The sequence below is a fragment of the Dermacentor variabilis genome, chromosome 6, assembly GCF_050947875.1.
Source record: "Dermacentor variabilis isolate Ectoservices chromosome 6, ASM5094787v1, whole genome shotgun sequence".
NCBI classification, from domain to species: Eukaryota; Metazoa; Arthropoda; class Arachnida; order Ixodida; family Ixodidae; genus Dermacentor; species Dermacentor variabilis.
In genome coordinates, this window is record NC_134573.1 from 150731576 (window position 1) to 150751365 (window position 19790).

At 48.3% G+C, this 19790-nt stretch overlaps 1 protein-coding gene across 2 annotated transcripts in view; it reads right to left on the reverse strand.

The window, feature by feature from the left end:
• Patronin (calmodulin-regulated spectrin-associated protein patronin) overlaps positions 1-19706 on the reverse strand; it is a 52334-nt gene extending 32628 nt beyond the window's left edge. Inside the window, exon 1 of one of the 2 annotated variants that reach the window (XM_075696252.1) lies at positions 19258-19706. In XM_075696252.1, coding sequence (XP_075552367.1) covers positions 19258-19332 — 75 coding nt within the window. In that variant the 5' untranslated portion in view covers positions 19333-19706. Of the gene's footprint in view, positions 1-945; positions 985-19257 lie in introns of those variants that run through there. The other variant, XM_075696253.1, reaches the window with a different exon arrangement.
• Positions 19707-19790: the final 84 nt, after the last annotated feature.

A 19790-nucleotide genomic window follows, 5' to 3' on the forward strand; every position in this document is an offset into this window, starting at 1 on the left:
CGCCGCTGGCAGACCGTTGTTTGAAGTCGTAGGCGATCTCACCGCTGGCAACCAGATATTTGGATCGGACTTCTGGTACGATCTGTTGGGAACTCGGCGCTGACGCCCGTGGTCGTACCTGGGTCGCAAGCCCCACGGGTAGCGTTGGCCTGGCGGCCTGGGGTACAACTGCAAGCATCCGAAGGTCCCGGCAAAGCATGAGTCGACAGGTAACAACGAAACAACTTGTTTATTTTAACATCGCAAAGAGTTGGCGGTCAGGTTTGACCGAAGTAGAGAGACGGGAGAGCACTTCACTCAACGGAAGAAATCGGAGCCCTCCTCTGGCGTCCGGGGGCAGCTGTTTTTATACTCTCGCAGTTGAGGGCAAGAAGGAACCCCTCAAAAGACGAGCACGTGAATGTACAATGGGCTAATGGTGACGCACACTGTCGTAGCGATGCCGTAGCACCATGTCGTGGCGCTGCGCACGATCTCGTAGCACCTGGTCGTGGCGCTGCGCAGCACACTGTCGTGGCGCTGCGCAGCATACTGTCGTGGCGCTGCGCAGCACACTGTCGTGGCGCTGCCGGTCGGACACAATGACTGTAACGAGAAGATGGTCCCTGCTTTGGCATCGCCTGTTTCGGGCACAATGACTGGAACGAGATCCCTGCTTTGGCATCGCCTGTTTCGGGCCCAATAACTGGAAGGAGATCCCTGCTTTGGCCTCGCCTGTTTCGGGCACAATGACTGGAACGAAATCCCTAGGCGGTCGCATCGCCGCAGACGCGCCTGGAAACACCTGGCGATGAGTGTTGCGGTGACGACGATCGGGCCAAAATGTCCGCCGCCCCGCCGCCGTCGCGCCGGCAAAACCACGTGTCGCAGGCGAAACGCAACACCTTTCACTCCGTCGTCGTTTCGTTCGCGCTTTTACCATTATGAATGTATGTACCTACTCACCCAACCTTCCACTAGCAATAACATTCAGTTTTTCCAAGATGACAGGCTGTGTCGTAGATCCACAACTCTCGGCAAACGAGGCGGACTGCCATTTTTTTTCTACTACGACGCGTCATATTCAGGGAGGAGGAGGAGGAGGAGGAAAGGGGGAAGGGGGATGCACTGCCGGCGGCCGCTCGACCAAAGCGCGTGCATGAAAATCGTTTCATTAGGAAGGGATCACCGCACCGCCAGCTGGTCTGCCCCACGCACGCAACGGCGGCGCGCCGGAATACCCGCGCGCCCATTGAGGGGATTTCGCGCGTGTTTGCGGAGGCCCCAGCGGCGGCGGCCCGCACAAACACACGCAGTGTGCGGTGCGCGTGGTTTACGGCGGCCAAAGCCAGCGATCCGAGCGTCGGCCGAGCGCGGCGCGCCCACGGCACGACCCACGAGTCGGCGGCCTTGGCAAGAACCCTCGCGCGCGACGAACGAATGCTGCCGCAGCCGCCGGAGGCGTTCGGGGCTGCCCGCCCAACGCCCCCCACGACCACGCGCGCGTCGGCGCACCTTCGTGTTCGCCCTCGCCTCGCACTCTCACGCCGGACGAGCAGTCCGTGTGGGGTACCGTCGGTCCGAGCAGCACCGGCAGACTTCCAGCAGCCCTGCACGCGCAAAAAGACGCGAGACCGTAGTACGAAGATCGGTTAGGGTATGGGGACGGTTGGAGCACGATCTCCTCTTTTCGCACGACGATAGCGCTGCGCGATCTCTAGCGGCACGTGATCGATCAGGCAGACGATCCACCCCTTTCGGGCCCACTTGGAGTGCATCGTTATTGCCGGGCGAAAAGATGATAGAAGAACGCCCCCCCCCCCCCCCCAACCCCGATTCTCGCATTGCGTGTAGAGGTCGAAATGCGGTCTCTCAGCGTCCGATTCACACCATCACGAGATATCAGAACACGAACTGTTCACAACAAACACGTCGACCTCGTTAGCCGCGGTGGGCGCAGTTACCTCGATCATTTGGCACGTGCTGTAAAATCATAGAGAGAATAAAAAGAAAACATGAAAGCATCACAGACTACTCTTGCTTTCGAAGGGCAGGTTTGTGTCGCCTGTAAGCTGCTGCCACACTTCGTTCGAGCGATCATGCGCAATCGCCCAAACATGTTCCCGAACGCAGCCCTGCCCAAGCAAGCGACCAAACGGAAAGGAAGGGGACACCTAAGGCGCCAGCGCGCAACACCTGGCGTCTGCCAGCTACTATCAAGGCGGCGCTTCCCTTTGGCTCTTGCGTCAGGCACGCAGCCATGACTTATGCAAGACTATTTGTCGCCTGAGAAAGGCTGTGTGTACCAGTGCCTTGTAATATCAATGAATTGAGGCTCAGGATACGTTTCACCGTGGTTTAAAGGGACAGTAAAGGAAAATATTAAGTCGACTGTGTCGATAGGTTCTTCGTCTAGGAGTCTGTCATCGTTTCTTGTGTGCCAATGTGTTACTTTGTTGCGTAGAAAATAGCTGCCGCAGCTGCCGCTGCTGCTCCTCAATTTCAACCTCCTGCGCCACAGCGGACGAGTTGACGTAATCTTTATGTGGGTGCATGGATGATGCATGGAGGAAGAAAAATATAGAAGGGAGCACTGTGTCACACAGCCAGCCTTGCCAAGAGAAGACACAGTGGTGGCCCAACACGTGACCTCTTGCGTCGAGATCATAGAACAAGAATCGAGATTTGCTGAGGCGCTTGGTTCCCAGTAGCTAAGCCAATAGTTTTCATTCGGTGCGCGTTTGTTCGACTGCTCTGCCGTGGCTTTGCCTGCAGAGCGGGAACACTAAAATCAGAGCCCTTCAATGCTTTGCCGGACACTGCTGAAACCAACCGCGCACTCCGACTTGCGATCACGTGTTGGGCCACGAGGCTGGCTTCAATCGCGTTGCGGTATGCGCCCCCTATCTTTTTCTTCCTCTATGCATGGATAGACGGGATTGAAGGATCGATGGATGTATGGATGGATGCAATGAGCGTCCCATTTGAAACGGGACGATGGCTCGCGCCACCAAGATTTTTTCTTTTTATTTTGCCTAATGTCTAACAGACAAACATTTCCCATTCAATGGTGCCCTTTGTGAATGAGTCAGTACGGTCAGTACTAAAGCGACAGGAGAGGTACTAGAGTCCACAACAGGCGGCGCCACTCCAATTTTTCTCTTTTCACACTTACTAAAGCTCTGTTCTCGCTACGCATGACGAAATTATTAGATGCCTAATCTTTCAATCTAGCTCGACTTAATATTTTCCTTCATTGTCCCTCTAAGCTGACGATAAAGAGAAATACTAAATCGGCCTCGGACAGGCATACCGACCCTCAGAGAACTATTTCTGCAGTTCTTCAGCGGCAAAAGACTGGCTCAGCGCAAAATAAGAAAGCCAAATTTTGCTTCTCGAACAATGCGCCGATTCCGCTAGGTTGCTGATGTCAATATGACTTCACAGACGTCGCAAATGTGACGCAAAGATGACGAATTTTTCGGCAAACAGTCTTCGCGTGCTTCTGCGCTGGAAAATTGCACAAGGGTTGCGAAAATGAGTTCTTTTCAAATGCAGTGCGACTGTTCTTATTCGTAAACGATTAGCTAGACTCGGCCAGATTAATGCTGAAATACATGACGGCCTCAAGAGCTGCTGCCTATGGCTGGTGTAGGGTTTGGTGAAGTCGCCACCTGTATATATATATTTTTTTTTTGCAATTTTTGCTGTTTGCAAATCTAGTTGTGCAACCAACCAATGTACTATAATAGCTTGACCTCATTCTCATTAGGGCCCCTTTTAAAAAGATTATGCGACTGTTCATTCGATGTTGTTCCTAAGGGCGTTTGCGGTATGTGAAGAGCAAGCGCACGTTCCAAAAGCATTCCACAAGCTGTCGTGGTCAGATATCGCGAGAGCATTCTCTCTGACCCAGAGAGATATGGAGGCGTTGCTGGTTTCGAAGATAAAATGAGAAAAAGAAAGAAATACCGCGACAATGCAATTTTTGTCGAGAGCGCGTTACACATAGCGTTCGACGTATATCGAAAGATTAACATCCGGGCAAACGTAGAGTTTTCGCACTGTGGGGAACTTGGAAGGAACCCGTGCGCCATGTTGTGGTAGAATTCCACAGTTCAATTTTTTTTTAAAACCCTTTCAGACGCTGTGTACACAATTGTGTGCACCAAGGTGTTGCATCAAGAGCAAAGCATTGATGAAAGTAAAAATATTTCGAATGTGTTGCATACAACCTGAAACACTTCTGATTAGAATAGTGCTGCAAGTTTCAATAACAAGTGCAGAATGTTTTAGTAAATGTTTTAGTAGAACGAGTGAGAAGGTAGGCAGCTGGGTATTTCGTATTGGTGTCAGTACGTCGTTTGTAGCAGGTTGACTTCTTTCATTGTTTTTTACAATGTTTTCCACCAGGCATTATTTTCAAGTCGCTGGATAGGTGCTTTTCAAGCCTGCTAGACATGAAATAGTTCATGTTTTCCTATATGATGTTCCTGTCATGGGTTTTCACATGGAGTCCACATTCTGTAGACCTCACAAAACTCACAAAAAAATTCGAAATTCTTATATGCTTTTTATGATTCCGAAGAAGTAATAAATGCAGTGAAATAAGTTTTCAATCAACAGAATTAACCGACATCTATATGGGTTAAATTCGGCCAAGGTCGCCGATTTGCAGGCGTATCTGCTGATTAGAGACAAATCTGCAGGCCTTTATATGCCCAATAAAGGCTGTAAGACCACCTTTGTCGTACTCCAGCAGGCGCTGTCGACCTTTGTCGTCAAAGCTGGTCTGCGCAGTCAAATGTGTTCCTTTAATTGGATCATGCGCCCCACCGAGGACTACAGGGCTATCCTATACTACTGAACACTCATTCATTCAGCATACGGTACGGTGCGGTATAGAGTAATACGCAAAACAGATTCACGGCCACGTCGACCGCTAGAATCGTGCGACCGGAAGTGTTCTGGTGTAGCAGTCGCATTCCTGCCACCGCGAGCATCGACGAAAGGATCCACAGCTCCGCAAATGCCCAATGAAAAAGGCAGCAGTTACGGCGCAAAACCGGCAGACGGCAGCAGCAGCGCCCTGAGGCAGCCCTTCGGAAATACGCACCGCCAGAGGCATGGCCTCAGGAATCGGAGCGCACCCGCCGATGTCGGAGACGCTGGAGGATACATGCCATATCATATGGACCTTACACGGCGCCACAGTCTCGCAATACGGGTGTTCCCAAAAAGGAGCCGCGGGTACTTTGCATATACCTCAGCATGTCACCGCCCGAGAGCGTGCCCTCTTCCGCAGCCCCTTCCCCTTCACGCTCGCTCGCTCCCTCTCTTTCAACCCCAACCCCGCCCCAGTTTCAAACATGCATCGTACGTACTACATGCACGCACTATAGGAGGCGCCCTTATAACGATCCAGCGCACTTCGCTGTCTAAACATCCCGGACGGTTGGCACGAATGCAGCCTATACAAGAACGCGAGGTCAGTCCAATCGGTCAGGGGCGCTCTTGACAAAGTGAGGAGAGGCGTAGAGAGCGCTATACGCACAAACGCCATGGGTGTGTAGAAAGGAGGCGACGCATCGAAGCAAAGTATAGTTACGGGAAAATATTCGCCGCATTTGGCGCCGCTTGTGCGTTGGAAGCAAACGAAAAAAAAAAAAGTAACAACGGCCTCGTTTGTCTTTACAAGATTTCGAACCACAGAAAATTTTTAACACCCATCACCTGACCAATACGACAACACGCTCAACACCCCCTTTTGCCGACAGCTACAGAGGCGTTCACAGCGTTGCATCAACGCAACCCCCCCCCCCCCCCCGCCACACACACCCAACCGCACGCTCACACACAAGTGCGCTCGTTAAACTCCTACCGGCACGCACTGGGGGGAGGGGTGGGTCTATTTCTTTAGTTTCGTACACTTTGCTCTGAAAAGAAGAGAAACAAAGAGAGAGGCTACCGAACCTCGGCAGCACAAAGCAGCCCTGTGACATGTGTCTGCTAATGATCACCCATTGTCATCTTTACTCTCTCAATACCAAATTCCCAGTTTTTTTTGTGTTTTTTTTCCCACGCACTTATTTCGGCGGTGCACTCCTCCCTCGCGTTTTCCTTGTCACCGCCGTATCTGCCTGAAGAACCATAAAACCAACCAGACTATCGCCGTTATTTCAAACATCACTTACAGCGCATACAAGGACAAGGGACCGAAAGAACGACGAAGACAAGCGCTGCCACCTAGCCCGTACCCAAACCTTGCTTCAGTACATCGCCGTTAGTTAACGGTGCGCCGTCACATACCGAGCGAAAGTTTTGCCGGGGCTGCCGCGCCCGGGAAATTCAGGCACCTGTGGGCCCAACTTCGAATACCCATGAGGTGCGCCCCCGAGATGAACGCAACTCGCCTTTTTTTTTTTCGGTTTCGCGCTTGCTACCGCCGACGTCTCCCAAACACGCATCGTGCACGCACGATGGTCATCCGCGCAAGGTCGCACACACGCCTCCGTGCCCTCGTTTTCCTGTCGCATTAGAAACATCACGGCGGACCAAGCAGGATCTCGTCAGTCGCCGGAGGGGCTCGGCTCGGCTCGGTCCCCGCTTTCGGAAGAGCGGCACGGCTACAGGCCGACCCGGAACATAACGCGGCGGCTCGCACAGAACAGACTCCGAAGAAACGTTCCGAGATAAGAGGCTATTCTTGGGAGGCGCCGCAGAAGAACGCGCCGTCCCTTCCGGGTTCCAGACAATTAAACTGACATTACGACGCGACGCGTACGCCATCAAAGAAACACTTAAAGAGAAAAATAATTTGGAATGTATCCGTAGGTTACCCTTCCACAATGCATACAAAAAGAAAGAACACTATCAGCGAAAGGAGGCTTGGTATATTTAAGTAAGAAAAGAAGCAAAAAGAAAGGATCAGTCCACCAGAAAGACCCACCAGCTGGATGGGACGTCATGGATTTTGACTGCGGCTACTCAGGCCCAGTTGAATATTAAATGGCAAAGATGGGCTACGTTGTACTCTATATGAGCCAAACAGTCAACTGGTCAAATTCCAAGAACTTTTGCCGAGTTGCAAGAACCCAAGTACGAAAAAACAAAATTCTTTGAGATGCATGACGTCGCTCTAATGTACTTGCGCTGGGGTTTCGGAGCGAATTGCGAAAAATTTAACTTGGACCTTCAGTTTGTATCCCAATAATGAGCACCACGACATAAAAAAAAAAAAACGGTTTTAAAGAATAGTTTATCGGTCCAAATTGATTGAGTGTTACTTAAGCAATAAAGCAGATTGATACAGTAGGTGCGCGCAAATATCCGAAATTTCAAATACAAATATTGCGCTATTCGATTCGAGATTTCGCTTTTCGAAGTCCACGAATATTCGTTTCTGTTCGGGTACTAAAAGGGACCACGACAGCTGTTGTGGTATGCAGGGAAAAAAAAAAAAGAAACGACGTAAGTGGTATTTAAGACATTACCGTAGTAGTCATTGAAGCAACATATGCATTTACCCTTCCGTTTTTTTTTTTTTTTTTTACGATTTACAAGCCTCTCAATTGACGCGCAACCTATAAATCACATCATGTAATTTCTTTCCTTATCTGCCCCCTTACTGGAAACCTCCATATGGTAATTTGTTTAGAAGAAAGAACATATTCGGCATTGGATACGATATTGGGAGGTCGTGTTTCTGGAATATTCATGTACGATCCGATTCGAAGTTTTCGGTAATCGAAATACTAAAAAAGTATTATTTAAGAACTTTATTTGCGTTCATTTCTCGGTAATCGGTTTATAATTAGGATAGGAAATGAAGGTCAAAATTCCGTTCTCTAGCTTTCGCGCCGAAGCATCAGCGCCCGTACGTACGTCAATGTGACGTCACAAATTTCAAGTATTTTTTTCTCGCATATTTGGACTGTAATGGTGCAGGAAAAGTTTTTGAAACTCGCTAAGGCTTTGACTCCTTTCTTCAGAATACAATGTGGTCAGCCTTTGCAGATCAAAAAAAAATTTAACAAGACCAGAGAAGAAGCCGGCAACATCCGCGACGCAACAGCGAACTAGTGCGGCAACTTCACGGCGGCGTCGCCACATTGATAGGAGTGGCCTTTTCTATAACTTCTTTTTTTGGTCAATAGTTTACGATAGCCGTGCGTCGTGCGACACTTTGCTCGTACGTGTGTATACAGCCGCTGCCGTCAATGGCACGCACAACTTCAGGAATGTCGTTCACAACGTGCGTATTGTATTTCTTCAAACTGCACGACGGTCTGCCACTTCTCTCTTCCTTTTCTTCGTGGCGCGGTTCTTGAACAAAGTAAACAAATAAAGCGCGCCGGTTGAAAGGCGGTAGAAGGTGAACGACCTTTGCGGGCATTCACGGCTGCCGCGGCACACTGAGCACGTTTCGATTTCCAGAGAGTGAGAAGGAAAGGCTGGCAGTTTGGAAGCCTCTGTCTGTATAAAACACCTCCGGTCGTAGTCGTCGTCTCTCGCAAACGTACGTCTCACGGATCTTGCGACACGCCCCCCCCCCCCCCCCCCAAGCACGGCCGAAGCTCATTAAATAGATCACTTGCAAACAGCGGACGGAAAATTTGAAAAAACAACCAGCACGCTTACAGTCCAGGAAATTACACAATATGGCGGCTGTGCATGGGTTGCCCTCTTGCTTCCAGGTACACAATCTGGTACTTTTGCGAGAAGACATTGTTACTTCACAAGGATACGATCGAGATGGCAGCACGCCAGTCTCCACCATTTCGAACTTCTAAGCAGTTCCACATACCCAACATATTTTCTTCCTACTCCCTCCTCCATACATCCCTTATGTCTTCAGACAATATATATATATATATATATATATCGCCGAGAACCCACTAGAGCCCAGCTAGCCGACGAAACATGATAATTCCGTGCCTCTTACGCGAAAATACAAAATTCAGTGAATGCGACAAGCACGAGGCCAACTTAATTTACGGGAAATGTCGGAAAGGAGCCAAAGCTAATGTGACACACGATAGAAAGACGAAATAAAACACGGTCGAAGTACGCAACAGTCTGATGCCTCACATATTTGAAAGGGCAACTTCGGCGGTAAGTGTGTAAATGCATAGGTCCTCTCTGCCACACGTTACAGTGGACCGATTTGCTCGGAAACACGGAAATATGTTAAATAATCGGAAAAGGAGTTATCGTAACCGAAACCGAACAGGGCAGCTTGGAGATGTGCGATGACCGCGTGATGACGTGAGAGCCTATCTTTTGTGAACGAGTAGAGCGTCGGCACAGCGTCGTTCTCGAAGCGCCTACCGTAGTTTGGCTTCGCGAGCCTGAAGGTTTCCACCCAAGTTCGAATATAAGAAATTTAAGAAAATCAATCAAGCCGCTGAATATGCTATTCCACGAAAAAGTAGGTGGGCTTAAACACACAGTCGTCCTAATGCAGGCCGATGACACGGTCCTTGCATCTGCTCGCGTTCGCGCAAAATGACCATTCGGCAAGCACCCGCTCCTCGGTCATCCTCGTCTGTTAGTAGGCGCTGACGTCAGCAAGCACAGGCTGGTCGGTAAATGTTCACACATTCGCGTGCACGAGCCGGGAGCATGTATGTGGCAATCCTTCAAAGTTATTTTGAGGGAAATTAAAAAGTAAAAAAAAAAGAACTTTCAGTCGTATACCGTTCGGCACAAATGATCGAGAGTGTCAAAACAGAACACGTAGCAAAATTTTTGTTCAGATTCGTTGAGCTCGACAAATCGCCGGAGTTGCCCTTTCGTTATTCAATGAGACCGTTATTGCCTATTATTCAGCATCTGGTAGGGGTTCAGGCACCCGTCACCGTGTTACTCCAGACGTCGGCTGAAGCGCGCCACAACGCTCGCGTCCCGAATGTTGGGATTCTCTGCACACGTGCACACACAGCCGTATAGCGCGGGTTGTTCGCGGAGCAGCTGTTTTCTCCAGAAGTGCGCGTGATTTAGCGCGCTCACCGGGCTCTGAATGCACTAGCAGCAGAAGTCGCCGACAAAGGATACGGGGGCGGCCCTGCACACGGCGGTGAACCGGGGGTCACGGTCCACCACTGCGCGCGGTGGCCTAACCGCCAACGCTAAATAAAGGAGTACGGAGTTTTAGTTTGTCCGCATCATCTTATAGTTTGTGGATTACCGTTTATCGAAGGCGTAAACATCAGCCGACGGGCTGGTGACGCCACCTGGTGGAGCAGAGCTCAACCAGAGAAACACAAAGCTATTATTGCAGTAACCAAGTACATTCCACTTCACTACCAGCGTAAAATTTCGGCACATGTGTAATCGTGAACACGTTGCCTCTTAAGATGCTTTTTTTTTTTTCGACGGGAACATACATGGAACATGAAAACGTGTCTATATGGCAGTGGCAGGTTAGACGAAGCGTCACAAGGTGTTGTTACCAGCGTCCGGTATTACCCGTTATTACGCAAACGACATTGCGCGTACCGGAATACCGGACACGCCAAAAAACTCTCTAGTTTTAGCTTGCCTGCAAACGCATTATCCTTTAGTGACACCGGATAACTGGAGCTGTTAGCGGCAGTATAGCAACGCTGGTAGCGACAGCTTGTGACGCTTTGCCCAACTATACAGCGCGTTTGAAACGTTGTTAGCGTTGCGTGAGTGTTCTCAAAGGAAAAGAACAAATTGCGAGACAGGGAGAGAGGCTGCATGTTAACGCTTAGGGTCAGTGCCAGCAGTCAAATATAGAATACGGTTCGTCACTACAGTAACCGATCTGTGCATTCTCCGGTTAACGCTTTCGCTAAAAGATGGCGCCACGCACTCTGGAATGTGGTCCACGAGTCCACATGAGCAAGTCTGGTGGCCGGTTGGGCTGAAGACCCACACGGTGCCGATGACGTCGATAACCAGAAACACGTATGAGCTTGGCAAGCCGGAACAGACGTAAAACGAAAGGCTGGCTTGAAGTGCCTACGTTATGCCATGAGATTTGAACAGCAACGGCTAGGGACCAAAAGAGTTTTCAAAATCAGCCGATAAGCAGTCCATCGACAGACATTGATTACAGTGCATACCACGGGAACAAGAGACAAGCGAGTTTTGGGCATTTCTACGGATCAAAAATGTATGATTGAATAAATAAGCATACAAATGAAATAGAAAGAAACGAAAACTGAAAGAAATAAAAAAATACCCCTTGAAATCTGTGACGTCGTACTAACACAGCCGGCACTGCGCTACCGCGCAGGAGTTAAGAAGAAAAAAAAAAAAGTACATTGGCGCTCACTTTCACCGATAAGAACAAACTGTTTTCTGCCAAATAAATACAAACGAAGTCCTAAAAAATGGGGGGGAGGGGTAATCAGGTTAGACGATGTCGGGGAAGTGCAAATATTCGAGTATTTCGAACAACAAATTTAATATTTTCGAATATTCGAATAACATTTCGAATATTTCATACTAAACAAACTGAAGCAAACGTGCTATAATTTTCACCCAGTCATAGGAGACGTAAAACGTGGGAAGTTTACGCAGTAGACATGGGTGTGCGAATATCGAAACTTCTGAATAGCGAATAGAATATATAATGCACTAGCAGCATGCAGGCGCCACATCGAATAATCGAATAACTACTACTCAATTCGGCCTTTGAGCAGAGTAGTCACCATTTGAAGATATGAATAATTTTCGAATACTTCATGTCATCGACTGCACACCACTAAACACGAAATAGAAGCAAAAATGCTATATTTTCCATCGCATCCACAATGGACATGAAGTACTAGAGCACGCAGCGTCGCTGTCAATCACGCTTTTCCGGCTAAACGCGATGACTCGCAATAAAATGTCATTTATGCACTGCATTTGGCAGTGTGTATTGTTTGGTACTATTTTATAGACGCAACACCTGTGTCCTCTCATCGCATTAAATCGGATACGTTTCACTGCAACATACTTCATACAATGGTGGCGCCTTCTGCCGCGACAATTAGAGCTCGAGAAAAAAATGCTTTTTTTTTTCTCTCTTTTTTTTTTCTCTGCTGCGACAACGCATGCCTGGTCGCGATGTATGACAGATGGTATTAATTGGCCCACAAGGTTACGTTTATAAATTTTATATAGTAATCAATGACGACGTATTCTCCTAAGAGCCCTAAGTTGGCGGACAATCTGCTCAGTCGCTACTAATGCTCCCTTCGCGCTTTGCATAACGAGCAGTGTAATGACAAACTTTCTATTGTTGTGAATACCGGGTTAAGATTGCCTGATATTAACCGTGAGAAAGTAGTACATGATTCGCAAAGTATTCGAAAAAACAATCGATTCGATTTTCGCACTATTCGATTCGGTCTCAAAACTGCTACTCGCACGCCCCTAGCAGTAGAGAGCCTGGTTCATCGCTCAGGAAGCCACGAGGGGTTGACGATGTTCGACTAAAGTGCGACCATTAGCATTGAAACTTCTCTCAGACATGAAATTAGGCATTGTGGAATTGTACCATACTATTTACCGATGCAGTGCCTGTGTACACGGAATAAATCTGAGTACACTGATTTGCAACGTTATTTGATATGTAGTAACACCCATCTACAGCTGTCATTCCAAATAAAGAAATTGTGCTTTATCATTTTTATTTTTTTCCCTTCCACCATCGCCCCAGGCGACGCGCCTTTTTGGATTTATCGCCAACGTTTACGCGTATGCTAGCGGGCTCTCAAGATTGCCTTTATATAAACTTTATTCTCATAATGCACGACCCCGTATTCAGCGAGAAGGTCAGAGTACGAGAACCAACTACTTATTTGTTCCTAATGTTCCATTTGTGCGTACAATAAGGAATGCTCCAGGATATGCAGTGTAAAGACGGCGACTTGCTAATGATGCAAATGCTTATAGGATGTGAACATTGCCTTCTATTAGTGGTGAAAAAGGCTGTTCGTTATTCGAAAACTACTCGATATTCCATTCGGTTATGGCTCCAATCGACTCCCATTCGGTTCGGTCTCAAAAACACTACTTGCAAAGCCATATATTTCAAGCTTTCTCTCTATCGCGTCCCTTTAAGTGCCACTCAAGTAGCTGTCCCGAACGGCAACGACGCTAAGAACGGCACAACATAAGTTGTGAACTGTGACTTTTTTGTGTTTTTTTTTTGCGCGTTATGACGGATACATCGAAAGCTAAAAGCAACTATAACAGCTACGACTTAGACGAGGAGACCCGCCATAGTTGCTTAGTGGTTATGGTGTTGGGCTGCGAAGCAAGGGGTCGCGTGATCGGGGGCCGCATTTAGATGGGGGCGAAATGAGAAAACACCTGTGTACTTCAATTTAGGTGCACGTTAAAGAACCCCAGCTGGTCCGGAGTCCCCACTACGGCGAGCCTCATAATCAGATCGTAGTTTCGGCACGTAAAACCCCACGATCTAATCTCAGGCGAGAAGGCGGGTGAGAGAGGGAAATAAAATGACAAATCAACGAAGGAATGGCTCTTACAAGCAACTGAACTCATTAAATTACAGTTGGTGTAGATGAGAGCGAAGTTCCGATATCGCCAGAGCGCGCGTCGTATACGTTCCACTTCAGCGCCACATCAATCTGAGTATCGGTGCCTCAATCGTGATTGAAAAGTTCAACGCCAATCGACTCAGGCGAGGACCGAGATTATCCCCGTGTGAAAGGGGTTGGTCTCGCATGTGTGAAGCCTCTGCAAACGTTGTTTCCAATGGCGTATAAACAGATATGAGAAAAATAAAGAAAACGACACGGAAGAAAAAAGGACGGTGACAAGCGAAGCCGTTTTTTATCCGGACGCCTTTGACGAAAGCCTGGAAAATCGAACGCTCCCCCACCCCATCCACACACACACACACACAACACACACACGGTTCAGCACTTCCTCCGAGATGGTAAAGAGGCGTCGGCCGACGATGACGCGTGAGAAGCACGACCAAAGTAGTGATCAACGGAGCGGATCACGGCAGTTAAAGGAGGCGCAAAGGAGGAAGGAGGCGTTAATTTATTCCACAGTCAAAGGGTCGCAGGTTTCTTTTTTTCTCTCGCCCCGCTCCTCATCGCTTGGTACGAACGGCCATTGCACTTTCACTCGTGCTCAAACCGACGCGTGTGCGAAGCCTGCCGCAATACGCATTGTTTCCTACAGGTGCGACGGTGTCATAAGAAAGGTAACGGTAAAAACTGTATACTTACACAGATACGCCAAGCGTATTGAGGGCCCCTGGAAAGGAAGGCGTACGTTTATACAGGTTGTGTTGATGCACTGCTATCGTCGTTAAGCGCTGAATGATCGGCAATACCTGACATACATGACAATCCCGCATGTATCTGTTCGCCTAACAACTGCCTCGTCAATGTCGCTTGTTCTTATCGCAACCGTTTTCGGTCAAAGTAGGATCAGGAGCCTCGACGTCGACTCCGAACGGGAGCACTGCTTCGAGGCCCTTATGGCCGCCGCTCCCATCATGTGCATATAGCCCTGGTAATCGCATACCATCTGAAAAATATGTACGCTCGTTTGGGGCTTATCTAGTCCCAAAACAATAATTGTCATTGCGTGCACTTCCTTTCTCAAACACTCGGCCGCTCGCAACTTTTCTTCTAAGAACGCTATGTCGCTTACATGGGCACGTTCCGTTCGTGACCTGAGCGGATGCAAGCGGCTTGCATACCCAAGAACCCAGATTCTTAAGTTTCGCTGGGGCACGAGCGGAGTTCGTACACGCAAGCGGAACGCATGTCTCCTGCGTCCTCTAATATAAACCTGTATAATGTTCGGGAACAAGATAAGCTCGAAATGGGCGTAAACTTTTCTTAAGAGCTTAGCTATGCTATATATACACGGTGACAAGCTCCGCCTACAAATCCACACAGCACATTCCCTCTGTGCTCCGGCGCACCAAAAAATATACCTATTCCGTTTCATACTTAGCGGGCAACGCTGTGGAAGACATGTGAAGAAATGCGCGCAGTGCGGTCACGGAAATGTATCACTCCGCGCATTCAGTAGTGAAATGGATTGCAATATGCAACGTATTCTACAGGCCAACTTCTTGATGTATTAGAACTATAACGTATGGAGCTAACATTACGTCGAATCCAGCACTGTTTTGTATGCCTTGTGCTTCCAGTAGGTAACGCACTACGTTTCGGTCGCGAATGCTGGCGGTGCGCTGCGGATGCTGCGCAGTGAGTGCGGTCGAGCAAACGTGTCACTCCGCTCGTCGTTCTGCGGTTACAATTCAGACCTGCGGGGTCACCTATGTGATAACTGTTTCCTCTATTGTGACTGTAATGGATCAACTCAACGTAATGGCGAATCACCTATAGCACAGCCCTTCTTGCTGTCACGTGGGACGCGCTACATTTTGGTCGCGAATTCAGGTAGTGCGAAAACTTGCTCTAGCGTTCACAGCGCTACCTGATACGTTCGCCATGACGTCACGGAAATAAGAACGCAATTGGCCAACGCATGCACACAAACTAAAACGCCTTAGACGTAACAGTAGCTAGACATTAAGTCCTTCTTAAGCACTGTTACTGGCGCTCGAGACAACTCACGGAGCTAGATGGAAATCTGACACGGAGGTGCATGCGCTGAAACGCGCTTGCGTCGTCAGCACGATCGCGCTCCTCCTGATTGAGTGATATGCCAGCTGCAGCTTCCGTTCCGGCGCCAACACAACTGTAAACGTCGCAACTGTCGCGGGAACACCTAAGTTAACAATCCCTAAGTCCGGTCCTTCAGTCTCACGAAATATCGAACTAGCGGATATAAAACGACCTTTAAAGGTGTTCTGAAACAGGGCACGGAAGCCGTCCTGCTTCCAAATTGTCGATTAGCAATGAGTAAACACGCCATAAAAAATAGGGCACCACGGAATAGACGCGTAGAAATGGGAACCGGTAAGCACGTGCCACGAAACTTCCCAGGCTCGATCGAAACCGAAACCAGCGGAAAAGGGTTGCCGATCCTCGTCGCAGGAGGGAAAAAAAAAAAAAAGAAAAAGAAGTGGTACTCTCCCATTTATCAGAGAGAAAGCAAAAAATATGCCAGCTATCAGCGACGCGATGACGTCACGATGCCAAAGCGATCGTTTTACGCCTGCGACACGACAGTTCAGGCGCGGGCGCTTCGCCTCATGCTGATGTGGGCGCGTGCATGTGGGAGTCGTGTTGGTGAAGGAGACGGACGAATGCAATGTTGGGCGGTGTCTTAGGTACAATATTTCGTTTTTCGTTTCTGATACTGCGCAAAAAAAAAAGGGGGGGGGGGGTTGAAATGACAAAGAATGACCCCACCGCACCTCACTTCCTCCGCAACCAAAAGGGAACCGGGCGCTTTTGTTCCAACGGAGCTGCTAAATATACCGCATTCACTCGAATATAAGCAGCCTCCACCTCCAACCTCCTTTTTTATTATGCCCAGGCTGACGAATTACAGACGTCACCAAAATTGATATATAATGTGCTTATTTCAAGACTTAGCACTACTGCTAAGTCAAACAATGGGAATAGCCATGCTGATTTTGTTGTTCTGCTAATATTTTGTCTAGTCTAAAGGTAATGACAAGCACAGTAAAATTTGCAGGAATAGTTTAGAGGTAACTTCAGAGCCAGGTGTCATAGGAGCTTGCACACACTAGTGTTTATTTCAGTGCTTTAACTAATTCTGCTGGGTTGTCTTGACCTCACGCACAATATTCAGTATCCCGCCAACTCCAGTTTAATAACAACGGCTTTAAAGATCCAATGTTGAATGACTCTGTGCTGTTGAGCACTTCTCTGTTTGCTAAAATGTTAGCAATGCCGATAGACTGCTCCCAAACATCGCTGCGCCAACAGGAAAAAGGTTTTCTTATTAAAAGCATCATCAACTTGTCATCGAACATACATTTTTAAATGATCACACTTGTTGTGAACCTGCTCTAGAAAATAATTAGTTCCCAGGGAAATCCAAGAATAGCCTAGCATGTTTTTTTGTGCCTTCCAAAGCAGCAGCAAAAAGGAATGCAGCATGGTGACTATGCGGGTATCACCATGACTCCAGCCTCTTTCACAAAACCTTCCTTAACGGTGGATTATTAAATGAAGAAAAAGGAAGACATGGCAGTAAAGAAATAAAACACTCATCCACACAAGACCACCATGCAATGTGTAACTGATTTCCTGTACATGCTAATCTGTACAATGTCAGTGTATCATGCCCAATGTTGTATATCTTGTACATCCAATTATATTGCCCATACAGCCTACAACTTGCAGCAGCCCTGGGAGCCCAGGCTCAATAACAAACAAGGAGCTAATGCTTGAAGAGATGGAGAACCTAGAAACCAAACAACCTGTTCAGCATGGGCTCACACTGGTGACTACATTTTTGTCTGAAGCTCTATGTTAGCTGTCTGAGAGAACTTCTGACAAGCCTCTGTCTTCAAAAACGACTAGGCATCCACATTTGTATGCCGATTGGTTGCAAGCACTTAGCCAATTCAATACCAATCGATTTAGCTTTGTCAATTTACATGTAGATCATCAATAACAGGGGAGAAAACAACGTTTTTCATCATAGAGCTTTTCTTTGACAATGGCAGGTCATTATACCATGGTCAGGGTGGCTGTTCTTAGAAGTCTATTGGCCTTTCTTTTTTTTTTGTAGTTTTCATAGTTACACATTATCTGAGTGCTGATGAGCCTGAAAAAATTTACCAGTCAAAAGAAAGTAACTGCAGTCATAGCAATAATTTATTATCATGAAGTAGTGCTATTTAGATGCTCCTAACGACTGTTGTTGTTTTTTTTAAATCTAAACATGGCAATAAATGTAAATATGCTGCTTTCGAATCTATCACTGTTGGCAGCTGTTGCCCCAACACGACTCTCACACAATACTCACATATATTTTATCTGGGCTGCTGTAATTTCTGGGTTCTTGGGACACCAGTGGTTGAAACAGGTAGTACATTCATTCTTCATGTCTGTGTTCAATTCTCATGAAGAACGAGAATGCTTTTGAATTTGCATGACAGGTTTTTCAAACATGAGAAAATAATAGTGACCTTCAGGACACAAGAAAACAAGCAAAATCCTCTTTGTGAACAGATGCTACCAATGAATGGGTATAGAAACCTGTATATTTATACAGTGAGAACAGTATGAAACCCTGTTATCACGTTAGGATCAATTATGTGATGGTAAAAGCACGCACTACAGTTATTTGGCGCCAAAGTTTATTTAAAGTAACCTCTGACCGGTGCTTTGACGCCCACCGTTTCGTGATCAACAATTTGTAAGATGCATGCTCAGTGACCAATCCTCTGGGTGCAGTGATAACTAAACTGACCAAAGCATGCCACTTACACAAGTGTTCTCAGACGACACTTTATCCTACCTAGCGAAAAGTGAAAACGAAACTAGGCGATCATAAATAACGCAACCTAAACTACTTCGAAACCACCCGAACGTGAAGCAGAATACCAGGTTAACACATAACCAACGCACAGAAACATAGATCACCCGGCCTTTGCACTGACTCTGTCACCCCTAAAACGCGACAAGTGGAAAGGTGCTTCGCGTTGGTACAATACAACGAGGCTGCCCGCTAACCCGATTATCTTTCATCGGGAGAAACGAGACAGCCATCGTCGTACGCAAGCCGGGCTTTCAAGCATTTCGGCGGATCGTGCGCTTCCGGTTGAAAAGGGGGCCGAAAGACTTTTCTTTCTTTAATTCGTGGGCGCTTGGCGAGACGTGGCCCGATCGTGTGCCTGCCGCAGAGCCACGAACTCGAGTCGTACGGCGTGGTCCGCGACCCTGTTCTTTTTTTTTTTTCTCTCTCTATTTACGGTCACACAAACGGCGCCCGCGCAGAGGCGTCACAGGAATGCCTGCAAGAGCCACCCACACCCCACCACCGTGCCAAACCCAAGGCGCCCATGAAGGATCATCTCTTCGCGGTGCACTGGCCAGTCACCGTTTTTCGGGGCATCGCTGAAATGAGGCCTTAGAGCCGCAGGCTGGCCGAACGAAGGGACCAGTAAATGTCCAAATAAGGACCGCTCCGTTGAATGTAGGACGCCAGTGACCCGTAGACGCGTTAACTCGCACGAGCCCGCGAGCGCAAGCGGTAAGCGGACTTGTCGCACTATCACCACCTGTCAAAAGTGGACGTAAACTCGGACACGGTAGAAATGCTACTTCTGGCGACCGCTTAGCGGCCAGACGCTCGCCCCCGCAGCGGCCGTACCTTGGCGAAGTCGTACTCTTCGATCGGCGTTAGCTCCACACCGTCCAGATCGTAGTCTTCGTCCATGGTGTCCATAACGGCCCGGCCGGATCGACGGGAGCCGCTGTCGACGACGTGAAGTGGTCCTCACGTGTGCCGTTGACGGGTTGCTGCCGTGGCTGTTGCAAGGCCTAGCATCACTGACTCACGGGCCCGTCAGTCGCCGTCGGCACCGTGCCGCTCCGGCAGCATCGCACCTCGCCCGCGGACAGTCCCACACGTTGCTCCATCACTCTCTCCGCTAATGTGACCGCGAGTAAAAGTCGTTCTATGCGTTTACGGGAATCGTATCCGACCATTGTTGCATTTTGAAAGGGGCCAAAATAAAAGTCATACCCCCACCACCACCAACGACAGCAACTACACCAACAACACGCCCCGAGCCGAGCAGCAGCACGAACGAGCGAAAAAACAAAACAAAAAAATTCGAACTTAATGACTTCAATGTGGCCAGGCGACTGGCTTGCGAGCGACCAACCTTGGACAAACCGAGA